Source organism: Cygnus olor, chromosome 3 (assembly GCF_009769625.2).
Source record: "Cygnus olor isolate bCygOlo1 chromosome 3, bCygOlo1.pri.v2, whole genome shotgun sequence".
NCBI lineage: Eukaryota > Metazoa > Chordata > Aves > Anseriformes > Anatidae > Cygnus > Cygnus olor.
This window is the reverse complement of record NC_049171.1, coordinates 15,816,061-15,832,023: the sequence shown is the minus strand read 5'-3', so window position 1 is coordinate 15,832,023 and position 15,963 is coordinate 15,816,061. Positions and strand designations below refer to the sequence as shown.

At 46.2% G+C, this 15,963-nt stretch overlaps 1 protein-coding gene across 2 annotated transcripts; it reads right to left on the bottom strand.

Moving 5' to 3' along the window:
* Positions 1 to 481: 481 nt before the first annotated feature.
* ODC1 (ornithine decarboxylase 1) lies at positions 482 to 9,000 on the bottom strand. 2 transcript variants are annotated; one of them, XM_040552629.1, is made up of 11 exons: positions 8,687 to 9,000; positions 6,339 to 6,487; positions 6,054 to 6,227; positions 5,713 to 5,885; positions 5,290 to 5,424; positions 5,043 to 5,124; positions 4,647 to 4,730; positions 3,226 to 3,388; positions 3,027 to 3,139; positions 2,535 to 2,749; positions 482 to 959 (listed from the first exon to the last, which is right to left on the bottom strand). In XM_040552629.1, the coding sequence occupies exons 2-11, from the start codon at positions 6,438 to 6,440 to the stop codon at positions 818 to 820; spliced, it is 1,383 nt and encodes a 460-aa protein (XP_040408563.1). In that variant the 5' UTR covers positions 6,441 to 6,487; positions 8,687 to 9,000; the 3' UTR covers positions 482 to 817. The 2 variants fall into 2 exon arrangements, with proteins under 2 accessions (XP_040408563.1, XP_040408564.1); XM_040552630.1 differs by lacking the exon at positions 8,687 to 9,000 and adding an exon at positions 6,973 to 6,988.
* Between the last annotated feature and the right edge of the window lie 6,963 nt (positions 9,001 to 15,963).

Genomic DNA, 15,963 nt, shown 5'->3' with positions numbered 1-15,963 from the left:
ACAAGCAACTTGTCAACGGCAACCACGGAGCCTGTGCTGTATTCTGTCATTACTAACTAGATATGATGTAGTCATTATGTCTGGCCAAAGCAATTTATACCCATTGTAGACCAATATGAATAAAACCCGCATGGTTTACTTGCTATACGCTACTGTTAACCCCATGTTCAACAGCTAAAAACAAGTGTGATCCTACGGGAAGTTGCACGATATTATGCTGTTAGTCAAACTTTTGAGGTCACATATAGGAAAAGAAACAAGCTAACTTCCCTACCCATTATGGGGTTTCTTTACCTCAGTAACATCGGGAAGCTTGGAGAGCTGGTAGTTTTGTTACTCACAATTTCAGAGGCTAAGGGCTCACAGCACGTGGTCTGCCTTAACCTTCCTAGCACGCTGGTGTAGAGCAACTCCCACTCTCTGTGTACATGGCAAGAGCCATCTAAGAGAAATTTGCTGCAGATTAACCAAACGTGGCCACTTATTTCAATATACTTTATTTTAAAACAGGTAGGTCACAAAACACTAAGCTTAGCCCATTCTGCCATACACAAGCTACAAATACTTGTTTGACAGTTGAGGGTCAGTCTTTAGTAGCATACATGAAAGGTGAATAAAAATCCATATAAAACAATATTCAAATAGTTTCCATAGGAACACAGATAAATGTGACCCATCTCCTAGTCATTTTTGTTGCATTTATGCCAAACCTAAACTTTAAAAAAAACACTTAAAAATTCTAGCAAGAATTAAGTTAATGGTCCCCCAAATGCCCTAAATTCAATGACTAAACTTGCAGTTAGTTACTAAATATTATCTATACATTAATACTAGCTGAAGCACAAGTCGCTGGATATTCGATTCCGCTTTCCCAGGCACAAGAGAGTGGCAGACTAGCAACATCCTGCTCCTCCACTTCAGCTAGGAACCCTTGCTCCTTAATCTGCTGCATTAGTTGCCTGGAAAGAAGAAAACAGCAAAAGTCAAGTCTATTTCACTACAACATGTAAAAAAGATAAGAGAACATTTTGGTTACTGACAGCTATAGAACTTCAGGTAAGTGAATTTTGACCTTGTTATCTTACACTACATGCAAGGTGAAGCTGTTTTACCGTACAGCTGCCCATGTGGTATACATTCTTACCTTTTACTTCAACCTATGTAAGCATCTTGTCCTTTACACCCTTCAGTTAAAAGCCATGAATTTAGCTGTACACATACATAAATATATAGCAAAAAGCTTTTGCCTATGCTAAGGAGATCTGCAGCATAACCTCACTAATACATTCCCTACAGTTAAGGAGCAGCTTATACTAGTACTCCTGTTTGGAAAAAAAAGAAAAACAAACAAACAAACAGACACCTAAGAGGTCACATGGGGTACAAAGAGTGCTGCAGCCTTGGGCAACAGTTACGTTGGCTTATTCAAGTTCAATATGCCCCAAGCTCAAGCATTACATCTTAACAGACACACAGTGCTACAGTGAACAAGCCAATTACTCTTCTGCAGAGCCATCTGTAGTTCAGCCAGACAAGTCTGGACTCTTACAGGAAGCCTAAAGCTTCATGTGGCTTAGGGAGTGTTCCAGTTGACTGAAGGTGTCGTGAAAGGGGAAAAGAAAAGAAAATACAACTCTTGCTTATACAGAAGGCAAGGCTAACAGGAGAATGGAGGAAACTTCCTCTTACTTTTAGAGTCAGAACTCCCCCAGATTGAAGTTTTTCGGAAAGTCTGGGAAGAATCTGCTACCAAAGTTAATCATGCTTTTGGGCAATACTGCTGCCCAAATGCTTTCCATCACTTTAACAAGCAAACTTCAGTACAGAGACAGGGACTTCCTCTTATGAAAGAAGACTTTTACAGAAGGAGCCCACCTTGTCTCACACAGAAGAGCATCCAGGTTACTTTCAACTACTCCTTACAAAGTGCAATGTCACAGTGTGCCGGTAGTCGAGAGGTAACCCTGCTTTCCTCGCTTACCTGAGCAGTAACTTCCTCTGTGGAGATCTAACACACTGCTTTAAGCAATGAGCCAGAGCGCAACCTAAGTCAACAAACAGCTCTCGAACAGAACACACTGTGAAGCTGCACAGGTAAGAACTGGTTTTATATTCCTGTTCCTTACAGTCAGGACTTAGCAAGCTGTCAGTTTAGAAGACGGCATAGTAGCAGAGTGGTGACTGACTGCTGGTCAGAAAAACTAGCTACAGAATCTGTAATCACTCTGTTGTACCAAAGAAAGACAAGCTAGAAACCCAAGTTAATGAAAAAACTCCTAGCATTGTCCCTTTAAAAGGGCTTCTAGACAAAAGTAGATCAGAGAAAAAACGTAACTGGTAGCACTGATTGTTCTACTAATGTAGGAGAAGCCTTCCAAGGCATTGCCCTCCACACCAAAATGAAGTTTTCCAAGGACTGCAGCACCACACCTGTGGCCCTGTTTGTTAAGGAACAGCCAACTGACTCAAGCTACGGTTTCTGTACCAAAAGTACTTGATAGATCAAGTTATCACCACACATTTCAGTTACTAACCATGCTGGTCTTGACATCACATAATGTATTGTTGGCCTCTGGAATCCATTGAAAGTAGAAGCTGCTGCAACAGTATAGGCGCCCATGTTTTCAAACAGGATCCAGTCACCAACTTGCAGCTCTGGCATGTTAAAGCGCTCAACAATACGATCGAGGCCATCGCATGTTGGTCCCCATATGCTGCAGGAATAGCAGTTGTCGTCTGGCTTAGGCCGCTAAAGGAAAGAGTATAATTAGTTTGACAGCCAAAACAGAGCTTCCAGAAGTAACATCACAATTGACACATGCACAGCATTCCATTTCCTCTCTAAGAGGAGGAAGAGCTGATTGCAGTTCCTTCTATACCCTTGGCTCCAAATTACTTCTGCTGCATGCTTTGTAAGTTTATTGCCAAACTGTCTACGTGAAGGGAGCAGTGAACAGAATCGACTCCGGTGAAGAGGATTTCCTACAGCCAAGCTACAAGCATGAGATACGTCTGAACTACCGTACCTTCTGCAGAACTGGTTTAACATGTGCGTGGTCATACAAGATGCAGTTGAACGATCCATAGACTCCGTCATTCACATAGTACATAAGCGTTTTGTCGTTCACATCGTCTTCATCTGGAAGAAGTAGAGCCACCAGTTAGAATGCTTGAAAAGACACTTACAGTTGGGCCTGAAGTAACGTTAAGTCTAAATTTACATACCATCAGAACCTGTTTGCTCCTTTAACACAATTTTTTTGGCAATGATATTGACTGCCAGTGTGAATGCTGATGCAACATAATATCTTCCTGGCTCTGCAATAATTTTTATTCCGGAATCCAAAGGAAAGTATTTATCCAGTGCTGGGTTGATTACACTTGTGATCTAGGGAGTAATCAGTTGCACATATTACTGTCTCAGCAGCTACTCAGATGCTGTTTTAAGTCTGGGATGAAGTCATTCTTTCATGCTCAGGATAATATGCTAGTCAAACATGGATTAAAATATGCAAGTAGCTAACTATATCGATAGCCTTTGCTTTATTACATTTTCAAAGTTTAAGAAAACAAAAGCAGACACTTGCAGCTTAAAAAGTTATACATGCACTGTTTGGTCACTTAAGTTTAAGTGAAGTCATCCCTCCTAGATTCACTAAACCAGCATTAGTGACCAACAAGTCACTGTCCTTCAACTTGAATTTCTAGTCCACTTCTGGTTCTGCTAATCATGCAACATCCCCAGTTTACTGCATCCTAAAGAAGTAATCGCACAGGATTTTAAGACTACAGAAACCTTTGTCATCACCTTTGAAATCACGTTGCCTTCATGAACACTCTTACTGCCAAGTTCTGGAGTTACCAGTGATGAAGCTGCCTCCAACTGCTGCACAACTGCATTATGCCATGGAGCCCAGTGACATCATCACTTGCTCTTGATGCTTTGCATAAGCCAATACTACGCTAGGAGAAGCCAACTTGCATTAAGGGACGTAACAAGTGAGGTAACATTAGCCCTTGTTATTAGCAGAAAATTCACTTTGTGGAATCTATTTGCTCTCTCCTCGTGTAAACCTGTAATATCGTTTAACACCACTTTAGACCGGCAGGTATTCTGACAACACTGCTTTAAGTTAGTCCTATTAATATCCAGCCACCTTGTCTCTCCTAAAAACACACGTATTTGTGTGAAAGCAAACTACGTAATTATAACCAGCATTTGGATGTGCTTTTTTTGATCAAAACATATCAGACACTGACCTGTTGGCTGCAACAACGCTCATGCCACTCAGAACCATATGGGTTCAGGACTACCTTTTCCTCCCAGCTGAAAGCTTAACTTATCTAGAATGTCTGAAGATCCTCCTCACTGGCATAAACTTCTTTCAGCTCATTCTCCAGTCCATAATTAAAGCTTGCTTTACAAGTTTGATACCTCTGCTTGTTCATGTAGTTGTTCAGCTCTATTTTATGCGCTAATCTAATTTCCAGTTGTCAGATACATTCCCCTCTCCTCTAAAACTCAATTTCTGACCACACAAATTATATTGCCATGAAAAAACGTAAGAGAAGAACAGTATTTGGTTTAATGCAGAATGACATTCAAAAAGACCCCACAACCCAAGAAGTTCTTAGCAAAGCTATACCTCTTCAAACTTAAGCTTGACATCTTCAGAGCCAGGGAAGCCACCACCGATGTCAAGCAGATACATGTTGAAGCCAAGTTCAGCCTAAAATGAAATTAAGTGGAACAGCGTTAAGAAAAGTTTAGTTTTTCAGCTTAAAAATCAACATGAAGTCATTCTATTAAGATACAGCAACAGAACTAACTCACTGGGTTCAAGTAACAGTCATTTGAGCTGCTGATTTTACTGCACCTGTAGGTGAGTTTTTGCAGAACTGTCAGCCAGACAATACCTCAAGAACTCCAGCATGAAATTAGTGACTTAACAAGCTTTTAACCCTCTAACGGTTTTTACAGTTGATTCAGTTTTGCCAAAACAGTTGAGTAGTAGTTCCAGATGAGGCGGAATTAGACTTACTCCCATATCGAACACACAGCGGGCATCAGAAATGGCTTGAACAAATGTCTCTGGGTCTGTACATCCACTACCAACATGGAAACTACAAAAAGAGAAAAATATTAGTGGCTGTTTTATAAGTTAGTCAGTAAGTTTATACAAAACTCAAATCACAACATGCAAAGGCATCTCTACTGTCAGGTAGATGAAAGGAATCACTTAAAGGAATCTTATTCAGTATGACTGCATTTTGCAGTTATCAACGCACCTAACACCAACAATGGCAAGGTCCAGTTCTCTTGCACGCTCCAGAAGCAGCCTGCTTGTCTTAAGCGTAGCTCCAAATTTGACACTCAGACGGCAAACTGCTTTGGAGTCATCAGTTGTGATGCGCAAGACTAATCTAGAAACAGGAAAAAAAACCAAAGCGTTTAAGTTCTAGTACACAATACATCATTACCAGGCACTTTTAACTTTAGAATAAGGCCGAACTTAAGCATGCAAGCTTTCCTGTCTGTCTCCTCCTAGTGTCAGTAAGCTCTACAGACTTATAGACTTCATTGGCTGAAAACAGACTTATTTTCTCAATTTTATATCGCTTCCTAACTAAAGAAGTTGCTGGTAACAGCAGCTGTTTAATTAACCTAAGAATTCAATCAAGAATTATAAAACAGCTACAGAATAAACTTACTTGGCTTTTGGATGGGCCCTTGCAACTTTCATTAGTTCTACTTCACTATCAAACGTCATCATCTGTACACCACTGCTAGCAGCATGTTTGATCTGAGATATTTGTTTGCACGGATTTGCATATATTATTCGCTCCGGAGGCACACCGATGCTCTGTACCAGCTGTATTTCCGTCTGAAGAAAGAACAGATTACACTCATGAAGGATATTCTTTATTTCTAGACGAATACGCAAATTAATCAATAAAACTGAAGTGACAGTGCTTGGTTATGCTTTACTGGATACAAACCCACCTCAAACCACACACCACTACCACAGATGAGAACGCAGTCCAGATCTTACCTTACTGGCACAATCAAATCCTGCACCAAGAGCAGCAAGAGTCTTCACTACAGCTTTGCTGTCGTTACATTTGACAGCATAGAAGGGGGTTACTCGAGGAAGGGCTTTATGCCACCGCATGTGCTTCTTTACAATATCCCCGAGGTCAGCAACATAGAAGGCATCTTTATCATCCTAGAGCAAATACACATCTTAAAGTTACAACCAATGGATAACAGGATAAGCTTGGAGATCAGCATCTGAGGAGAGCACCATGAAATGCAGTCATTTTCCTATCATACTTACAGAAGACGACACTTCATTTATTTTTTGGTCAAGGGTATCCTTGGCAGTAAAGCCTTCATCAAGGAAGGTGAATTCAAATTCTTCATTGCTGAAGTTAGTCATGATTTCTGAGTTTTTGGGTTTACACAGAAGGACTTGGGTATGAATTGCTGATACAGAAAAAAAACCACAAAAATAACGCATTAATTCATTGAAGTCTTATTGTTCACATTTAAGATTTCAAATCCATAGTCATTATATGATCACTACTTAGCGGTCATATAATTGACGATTATGATTTCTATAGTGATCACTAACAGCATTAGATAGATGACATCACATTTAATCAGAACCAAAGAGACACTCCACAAAACAGATTAGACTGAAGACAACTTATCTTCTATTCATAGACTGTATGATGTTCTGAACCCTATTAAAAAAAATAAATGCTATTGAATATTTTTAGTCAGTCCCTGGAAGTTTTCAGCATCTTTTCCTTGACCTCCACAGCAGAGTTAGTGCTAGTGTTATGGCTAGTGCCTGTGTCAACACACTCAGCACTTTTCTAATATCTCTTAAGCACTACAGTAGCTCACCAGTTTCTGGGGAAAGGGTTTGCTACTTATTACAGACAGAATTAGAGCACGTTACTGACCTCTGAGCAGTAACAAGTCTCACTAGGTCAATACAAACTGAGTATCTGGACTCTCACTACAGTTCTGACTGCACCTAATGTAGCCTTGAAGTTGCTCTGCCAGTGCTTAAAGCTCCCCTGTTCTTCTATCCATGACCTCCAAGCTACATGAAAAGAAAACTTCAGCTGTCAGGAGTGGCAGATACACACGAGAACAGCGGTTCCTAACTGTGGTGTGCAGGCATACATAAAGCCTTGACAGCAATTCCAAGGAACACTTTATAACAGGATTTTACAGCAGGCTGGAGTAAATCCATATGGTTAACAAACCAGGCAGCAAGCTCCCCCCGAAACCCAGAACTAAAAAGCAAAAGCATGCTCCTCTGCCACCCAAAGCCTATCAAGTCCACAGCAAGTTACCTGGGTCACTTTTCCTGGGGAGTCCAAATATAGCACGGCAGCCTGCTCAAACTGTTAGCTCAAGCAGAGTGTGTGCTGCTTTGTAAAGAGCTCAGCAGCGCAAGGCTGCCAGTGAGTCATAGGAAGATATGGTTTCATGTAACCGTGTCCAGCCCTCTGCCTTCTCTCAGCACTTTTTCTACTTAATCTAGTCGTACAGATTAGGATTGAGGATTATGTCAGTTGTAAACTATTCAGTAATCTTGAGTTACATCACTGCTTGCCCTCTTTTGAAAAAGGTCATTTATTACACATGCAAGATAACCTAAGTTACATTTTACAGATTTTTTTGATTAACAAGGTTCAAAGTCCGGTAGAATCATTCATTTCATACAGTGTGTACACTAAAATCCATTATACTTCAACCACGTAATGACTTGGGCAAGAGATTATAAAACTTCATCCCAGCCTTCAGAAACATATGGCACCTGAACTGCCCCTGCCAAGGACTGCTTCTCAAGGACAGTTTCTCTTTTTTTTTTTTTAATCATTTCTCACTTACCAGGCAAACCAGATTTGAGATTCAAACTAGATTAAACTCCAACTGTAATGAAATGAAACCTAACAATCCTCATCCTCCCCCCGCTCTCATTCCCATGCGGCGTTAATTCTCCCAGAAGCTGGATTAAAGTCAGCTCTTAAGGTTCTTCCAAAGAGGCTTTCAGAAACCAGCAAGTTAAACGCTTCTCGGGAAGCTGCTCAGGCACTTGTTCTTACAGAGAGAGGCTGCACCTCGTCACGGGATGATTTCAACAAGATGCTGCAGCTTTGCACAAAGCAGCCCGGGGAGGTCTGGCTAGGATTTTTAATAAGTTAAATTCTTAATGATGGCGTTCACATCCCCCTCCCTGCGTGGAGCAGCACACAAACCACGTTCCCTATCACAGCCCAAAGCAGGCTGCACTTTTAGTGCTCGCAGCGGGCTGTAGGTTCCCGCAAGCTCCCCATCTCCCCGTTATTGCACAATTACGGTGCAATCACACCCAGCGCAGCCAGCCGATGCGGAGCAGAACCTCCCAGCGCCTATTTCTCCCCGGATTGCGCTCAGAGCCCCTGAGACTACCCTAAACGACGGCGACCCGCTCGCTCCAGAACATTCCCGTCCCCACCGCGCCACCGGGCACGGCCAGAGAGGGGCCGCCGGGGCACGGGGCCGCCCTCAGCCACCCCACAACCCCCCCCACACGGACGCTCCGTCCCCTCCCCACAGCCCCTCAGCCCCTCCTCGTGCCCCAACCCAGCCCCTCAGGGCCCTCCGGCAGCCACGCGGCCTCACCTCAGGCAGGCCTCGGGCCGGGGCCCGGCTCCCCGGCGGGCCTGCTGCGGGGGCAGGAGGAGCGGCGGGAGGCGGAGGTGCGGCGGCGGCGCGGCCGCGTCTGACAAAGCGGTGCCGGCGGCGCGGCGCCCCTATATATAGGCCCGGCGGCGTTGCTATGGCAACGCACCAGCTCAAACCAGCCCCGAGCGGCTGCGGCCGGGCCGGGGCCGCGAACGGCCGCTATTGTGACGTCGGCGGCGCGGAGCACGCGCCGGGAGGGACACGCCCCCCGCCGCTCTAAGCCACGCCCTCTCCCTTAAGCCCCGCCCACCACTCTAAGCCCCGCCCGCCCCGTCCCTGAGGTGTGCTGAGCGCGTCGGGGCTCCGCCCTGACAGGGAGCCAGGGGCTGCGCCCTGTGCGCGTGTCTCTGTGTGTGTTTCCCCAGTTTTTTCCTTCTTTTCTCTCAGTTTCCAGGTAGAAGATGGTGTTCCAGTGCGCAAGCAGCTGTGCCTTGTCCCTGCCGTTGCAAAAGCAGCTATATATCACCCCTGTTAATGCACAGTTCCTGCTATACGTTGTCCCTGCCATACAAAAACAGTCACGATAGGAAGCGACACACCTCCAAAATACATCCTGGGCATCTTTCACCACACGTTTTCCAAGCATCTGAATGCAGCTTCTTTGTAGTGTTACGTGCTTTTAGCAACAAACTAAAATAGCCCCTCATCAAGGCAAGGTTACAGAGCATACAGCTCCTCGCAGCAGAGAGGAGAAAGGAGGCCGAGTAGCCAAAAACCTCATGAAGTTACTGGAAACCCTCACCACATAGCTCAGTTTCCTAATTCTGTTTCCTAATTTGCCTTCGCTGGGGGAAGCAGCCCCCGTGTACCAAAAGGAGCCGTCCGCAGGCACGTGCCGTGAGGTGAAGCGCCCAGCTCTGCTGTCCCCGCAGCTGGGGCAGCTCTGGTCCTTCATGTTTTTGGATCTGAGACCAAAAAGAAACTGAAAAAAGCCAGTGCTCTCAGACACATCCCTAAATAGACCTGATACTGCAAGGTGTCAGCCTCTGCGTGAGCTCAGCCCTCACAACTGAGGCAGACTGTAAGGTTTTTATTCGCTGTATTTAATACAAGGGTTCTATATCTGTTCTATAGGCAACACGTAATGGTAAAACAGGCATAGATAGAGTCATCTCGCCTTGCTGGCATTGAAGACAATGTCAAAATTCCCCAGGAGCCGGTGAGCTCTTAGTAGCTTGAAAAATAGAGGTCAGCCTGCTCCATGGTCGGGGGAGAGAAAAGCCCCTGTGTGCATCCCCTCCAGCACACACTGCGAGGGTCGCTCGGAGAGGAGGACGCTGCTTGGGAGCAGAAGGCAGCAGGGATTTAGGCTTAAAATACATCACTATTTGCAGAGATGAGCACACAGCAGTATCGCTCACGTCTCTGAAGCCACAGATCTTCAGGTGCTGTGCAAACACACGGACCGCTCCAGCACACTTGCAGTCCTTGGTGAGGAGGCAGGGGACAAGCCCAGGAGGTGGCAGAGCCCAGCCCCGCAGGGTGCCGTGTGTGCACGCGGTGCCTACCGATGTTTGCTCACAAAGGTTTGGCTTTTGGTTAATGTGTGTCTGGACACAGAGCTCTGAGTACACACTTTGTGCTTTGTGATACAAGCATGACTGGGAGGCTGAGTCCCTGTTTTCACCACAGCCTTCCCCTCCTCTGGCTTTTGCTGTCTTCAGATTGACAAGTGACAGGAATGTAAAGGACATCTCTTTCCTTACAGTAATGCAAAACAGAAGAAGCTTATCAGAAGTCTTCCCTGGGTTTATGACATTAGACTTGAGTGATCATCTCCACTAGCAGGAAGTGATAACGTAGAGGCTAGAAGTGAGTAGACTGGATAATGCATCAAATCTGCGTCAGACCCTTTGGAAGAAGAGACACAAGGGTAAAATTAGGAAAATTGTAAAGTCTGGATGTGTTAAACGTGAGAAATGCTCATTCTTGTCTGTGATAATGCTAGATGTGTACATGTAGCCAACAGTTTTACAGACCAAGTGAGATCTTCCAAAGGTTTCCATGTCAGGGGAAGGGAATAATGCAGTATTTGGAGCAGATGTGTTTCACTTCTGGAAAGGATTTCATGCAACAGAAGTATTGTGAGACACATCAAATGTTAAATGAATTTTAAGAGAGTGTGCTGGCTGCTTACTTTTAATTCATCTTCTGGGAGATTAAGTGTTGCAGTTTCACCTATGCAATACCCACAGAGCCATTTTACATCTATTCCAGTGTCGTCAGCTGCAAATGGCCGTGAAGCAACACGTCACAGCTAAAAGCTCCAAGTTTTGGATTATGATTGCACTTTAACTCAGGATTATTTTAACCTAGGGAAGAGCAATTTAAGAGGTGGATAGCTGAAGGGTAGCTACAAAGATGGTGCAAAATACTTCTGGGTATTGCCAGACGGTGTAGCGAGGTGCAATGGCTATAGATTGTGACACTGGAAGATCAGGTTGGACATCAGGAGAAACTTCTCCTGGAGGGTAGAGCAGTTCTGAGGCAGGTACTTAGAGGGGTGGGATGTCCATACCTGCAGATTAAACCAAGTATAGTTTGATCCATTAAAGGTGTGAGTAGAGAAGTGCCTGTGTGCTGGGGCCAGGGCCAGGAGGGCATCGAGGGATGGCGTGATGGAAGGTGCTTGGGGTGCCCAGCAGCCCCGCTCCTGGCTCTTCTTCAGACGGAGGTGGTGAGCAGGACAGATGGATGCCCTCACAGGCTGGGGACAGACAGCGTGGTTCTCTGTGCTTGTGCTAGGGGGAAGGAAGAGCAGAGAGCTCTGTTTGGGAGGGGGGTGCACCCATCTGTCCTCGGGCAACTTGTGCAATAAGTGCCTGAGAGACTATTCCTCATTCTCTTGCAGAAGCACCAAGCAGAAGGACCAAGAGAGCAAATCTGGTGTATCACGAAGCACGTTTGTTGGTGCCAATGAAGTCCTATATCCACTGCAGATGACAACAGGTTGTGGCTGAGCTGGACGTAGCCTCCACCTCCTCTCCCAGGTTAAAGGAATCTGACAAACTCAGCTTTGGGAGAGTCAAACCTCAGATCTGAACTTGGTGCTCTGCTCAGTCCTTTCATTAGCAAGATGGACGTAACTATTGGCAGCAGCAGCTTCAGGGCGTGAGAACAGAAATTTGTCACAATGCGATGCCCGGAAGTACACAGAGGTCTTTTCATTTCACAAACACACTCAGTCCTGCAGTTGTCCCGTGCACAGCACCTGCCTGAAGTCAAAGGGAGCTCTGTGCACGAAGCGTTAGAGCAAAAGGAAGGATCAGGCCCTCAGAGGTATATTTTCATCATAACGTTTGAAGATTTACGTGTATAACTACGCAACTCAGGGTGAGACTGTGCCTCTAAGGCAAAACACATGAGCTCATATAAAGAATTTATCATTATAATAACAATTTGCATTTCTATAGAACCTTTGATCTTAGGATCTCAAAGTGCTTAACAAACACAAATTAATTAATCCTCACAACTCTCCTGCAAGGTAGACATGTATTACGGAGAGACGCTAGCAGCTAGCTTTCCATTATAAGTCTCATTTTAACTACCTCCTAACTTTGCCAAAACTAAACCAATACACACAAAAATTTCACAAGCATGATCTTGTCCTTGGGTAGGATCTTTTTAGAAATTCTGGGGCAAATAGGATAAGATAGTTTAAGATAAGTAGGTTAAATGGGGAGACCAGGAATATATCCCTGAATGAACTAATGCACATGCTCCAGTAGTCCAGAGGGGAAGGAAATGCAGAATTCGGGGTAGACACTTGCTTCTCCATAACTTGCCAGCACGGAGATTCCAAGGTGGTAAATTCATCATCCATGACACCAGTTATTAAATCAGGGAGCCAGAGGAGTGCAGGAGGTGACCTGCTTTTCCAAACAGAAGGGTCCTTCTCCAGGAGCTGCGTTTAGTCCTGGCTCCAAAGAGGAAATCGCTGAGAGCCACATATTACCTCCTTCATGCAGCTCCTTTTTAAAACGGGGCCACCTTGGGAAGAGGCCAGCTGAGCAGCGTCTCGGGTGGAAGATCACCTTCGGGGAGAGGCTGCCAGAGAAAACCAGAGCCTGGCAGTACTCCCGCGTGAGGGATGGAGAGCGAGAAAGAATTCTTCCGCAAGAAAAATCCCTGTCAAAAAAAAAAAAAAATAAAAAAAAAAAGGAATAGAATAGAAAAGAAAACCAGCCCAGGAAAAACCACCTCTGACTACTCAGAGCTACCCAGACCTGGGGCCCGGGTGTGGAGGAGCGAGCAGGAGTTTTTTCCTGTTCCCATCCTCCTGCCATAGGTGGGCAAGGTGTAGGTGGGCAGCGGGGCAGAGGCTTGTCCGCTGGCCGCACGGCAGGGCTAGAAGTCTGTTCCTGCAGGTCTATGCCAACAGCAAATTGCTGCCACTCCCAGGAGGAAGGAGGAGGACAAGGGATTATGACTCAGGTGTCTTTAGGGTGGTACAGCCTCCAGGGACTCTTAGCGAGCTGGTGGAGCCCGTGCCCTGGGCTCAGCCCCGATCAGCACACAACCCCCGCAGAAGAAACGGGTGCACGGCACAGGCTGTGCCTGCTGCAAGTCAGCCTTGCTCTGCTTATCAGCTGCGAGCTCTCGGGCAGCCTCTGGACTCTAGGAGGTGGCTCAGAGCCTGCTGTAAGGGACGAGGGACAGGGTGACGATGCGCAGGGACAGCAGGCACCCGTGTACCGGTGATGCAGCACTGAGCTTTGTCCCACCGCACGCCGCTGCCTGGCTAGGCAGCGCTGGGTTTGGGTCACTCGCTTAAAACCACGCTTAAAAAAAAAAATAAAAAATAATAAAGCAAAGTCTGAAAATGACTCACAGAGGTTTTGTAATATCTCTGTTAATGAGCTGGTTGTCGGAGCGGTTTTCAAGGGTGCTTAGGATATGCGGCAGATAGCGTGTGCAGTGTGGGAAGTGTTGTTCGCCTGGGGTATAGAGTCATCTGAGGGATCCAGCGGGAACCGACTGGTAAAGAGAGGGGATTTCATCCAAAACAGAGGGCCAGGGGATTCTGCTCCCAGCAGAGAGTCCTTTAGATATAGACAGAAGGAAAAATACCCTTCATGAAGGCTGTCAAAGCCTAAATACTAAATTATTACTAATAAATTAATACTAAATATTAAGGAGGGAAGGGGGAGGTGGAAAGCAAGTGTTGGCTGCCTTTCCCTGGGCACAGACAGACCTAAAACGTGGCCTGCAGCAAAGCTGGGAGCTGGTCCGCTCCCAGACAGGGTCCTGGGACCTTCTGTGGAGGAGATTAGCGGCCGCCCCTCCTGTCCCCTCGTCACCACTACCGAGTGCCACCTCCCGGAGCAGCCCCAAGCCAAGGTTTTCCCGGGGGCACCCCGCACCGGCACGGCTGCCCTGTCACGGCTGGAAGGTTGTGCAAACGAACCGGTGCCTATCGAAACGAGCTCTGCGAGGTGTTGAGGCAGGAATTATTTATGTCTCAGGACAACAATGGGTCGGTGTCGTCGGCTCTGCAGTGGTACGCCAGCACGCGGCTGCGATCGTGCTGTGCCGTCAGCCAAGCCCCTGATGTGTTTTCTCCTGCTAATCGTAATCGGGTGACCTTGCCCGTACGTGGGCAGGTAACATCTGCCCCTTGTTTTTGTTGGATATGTAGCTTTGCAGCAGGTACGACATGTGGCCCGTTGTAATCAGTGTTGTTGCAGCGCTGTTATCACGGGAGAGGAGAAGCGCTCTGCGAGACAAAAGTATTTTTCAGGCTTCCGAGGAATGAAGACCTTGATTCCTCTGCTCTTGCCCACGTCAGATTGTACCTTACTCCAGCTGGTTTCAACAGGCTGGGAAGATAATCAGTAAGAGCGCCACTATTGGGTCTTACTGAACTTAAAACATGTCCTTCAGCAGACACTTAACATTTCACATGCATGGGTTCTTTCATACAAAAGTAGACCAAAAAAAAAAAAAAATCCACAATAAAAATCAAACATGAGGATTTTTCTCTTCTAACACTTTTGGTCAGTATGGGGGTACTCTGCAATGCTGCTTACATCTGAGAGGCACCTGCACGTACCACAGTGGTCTTCTCTGCAGACTGTTCTCCAGGGAAGTGCTTGGAATACAGCCCCAACTTTAGGATGAAACAGCAGGAGAAATGCTTCGAGCTTTGGTCCGTGAGGACCAACCTACTGAAGCAAGCAGCAGAAGAGGATTACTCAATGTAAGCAGCTTTGCTTGTCCTGTTAAACCACACCAGGAGTTATCTGCTTGCTGTTATTTCCCTGAGTCCTTCCACGTGTAACGCTGACACACCTCAGGTTGATTTCTGTGGTATGAAAAAGCCTGGGATTTATCTCCGGTTACTCCTTCAGCCCCTGAGCCCGGTGGCTGCAGGGCACACCTACCTTCTCTGGAGATATTCAAGGCCCGTCTGGACGCCTACCTGGGCAGCCTGCTCTAGGGAACCTGCTTTGGCAGGGGGGTTGGACCCGATGGTCTCCTGAGGTCCCTTCCAACCCCTACAATTCTGTGATTCTGTGAAATGGGATACCGAGATCTCAGCCTGAGGGAGAAGAGCCCAAATCTCCTGCGAGTACTCTTATCACCAGATAACGGTGTCCTCAGTGAAAGCATTTTGCTTTTCCTGCTGAAGCCAAGAGCTGTGGGACCAGGAAGTGGGCCTGGGAGCGTGGCTGCTGCTCACAGCTAGGCCAGGCAGCTGGAAGGGGAAGGAAGTGAGCTGCATAACTTGTCCCCTTGAACATGTAATGCCTTTTACATTCATTCATCATTAGAATAAAAGCAGTTTCAAGAGCAGGCATTATAAGATCATGGGATAATTCAAATTGGAAGTGCTCTCAGGAGCTCACCTAGTCCAACATCCCGCTCCAACCAGGGTCAGCTATGGGGTCAGACCATTTTGCTGGGTGCTTAGGTTTCCCTGTCCCCAAGCCGTGAGATGAATGCCCTAATCACAAGGCTGGAGAAAGGCTTTCTCATTCTTCCTTTCCCCGCTCTCGTGCCTGGTTGCACAGCTGTGGTGGCTGCACACCGGCAGGGAGCTCAGCCCCACGACACCGCTCTCGCATTCCCCCTCCTCAAAAAGACAGGGGGAGAACGTACAACAAAAAAAGAAGTTCACAGGCTGAGATAAGGACAGGGAGATCGCTCACCAATTACCATCATAAGCAAAATGTAAGGGAGATTAATATAATGTACTATAGGGCATCTCAGTG

What these genes read in the sequence shown, in the direction of transcription:
- ODC1 (XM_040552629.1), bottom strand. Translation starts at nt 6,440, where the DNA reads ATGACTAACTTCAGCAATGAAGAATTTGAATTCACCTTCCTTGATGAA. An exon ending in TCAAGCTTAAGTTTGAAGAG is followed by an intron (nt 3,389 to 4,646) that starts GTATAGCTTTGC and finishes ATTACTCCCTAG; the next exon opens with ATCACAAGTGTAATCAACCC. An exon ending in TTAAACCAGTTCTGCAGAAG is followed by an intron (nt 2,750 to 3,026) that starts GTACGGTAGTTC and finishes TCTTTCCTTTAG; the next exon opens with CGGCCTAAGCCAGACGACAA.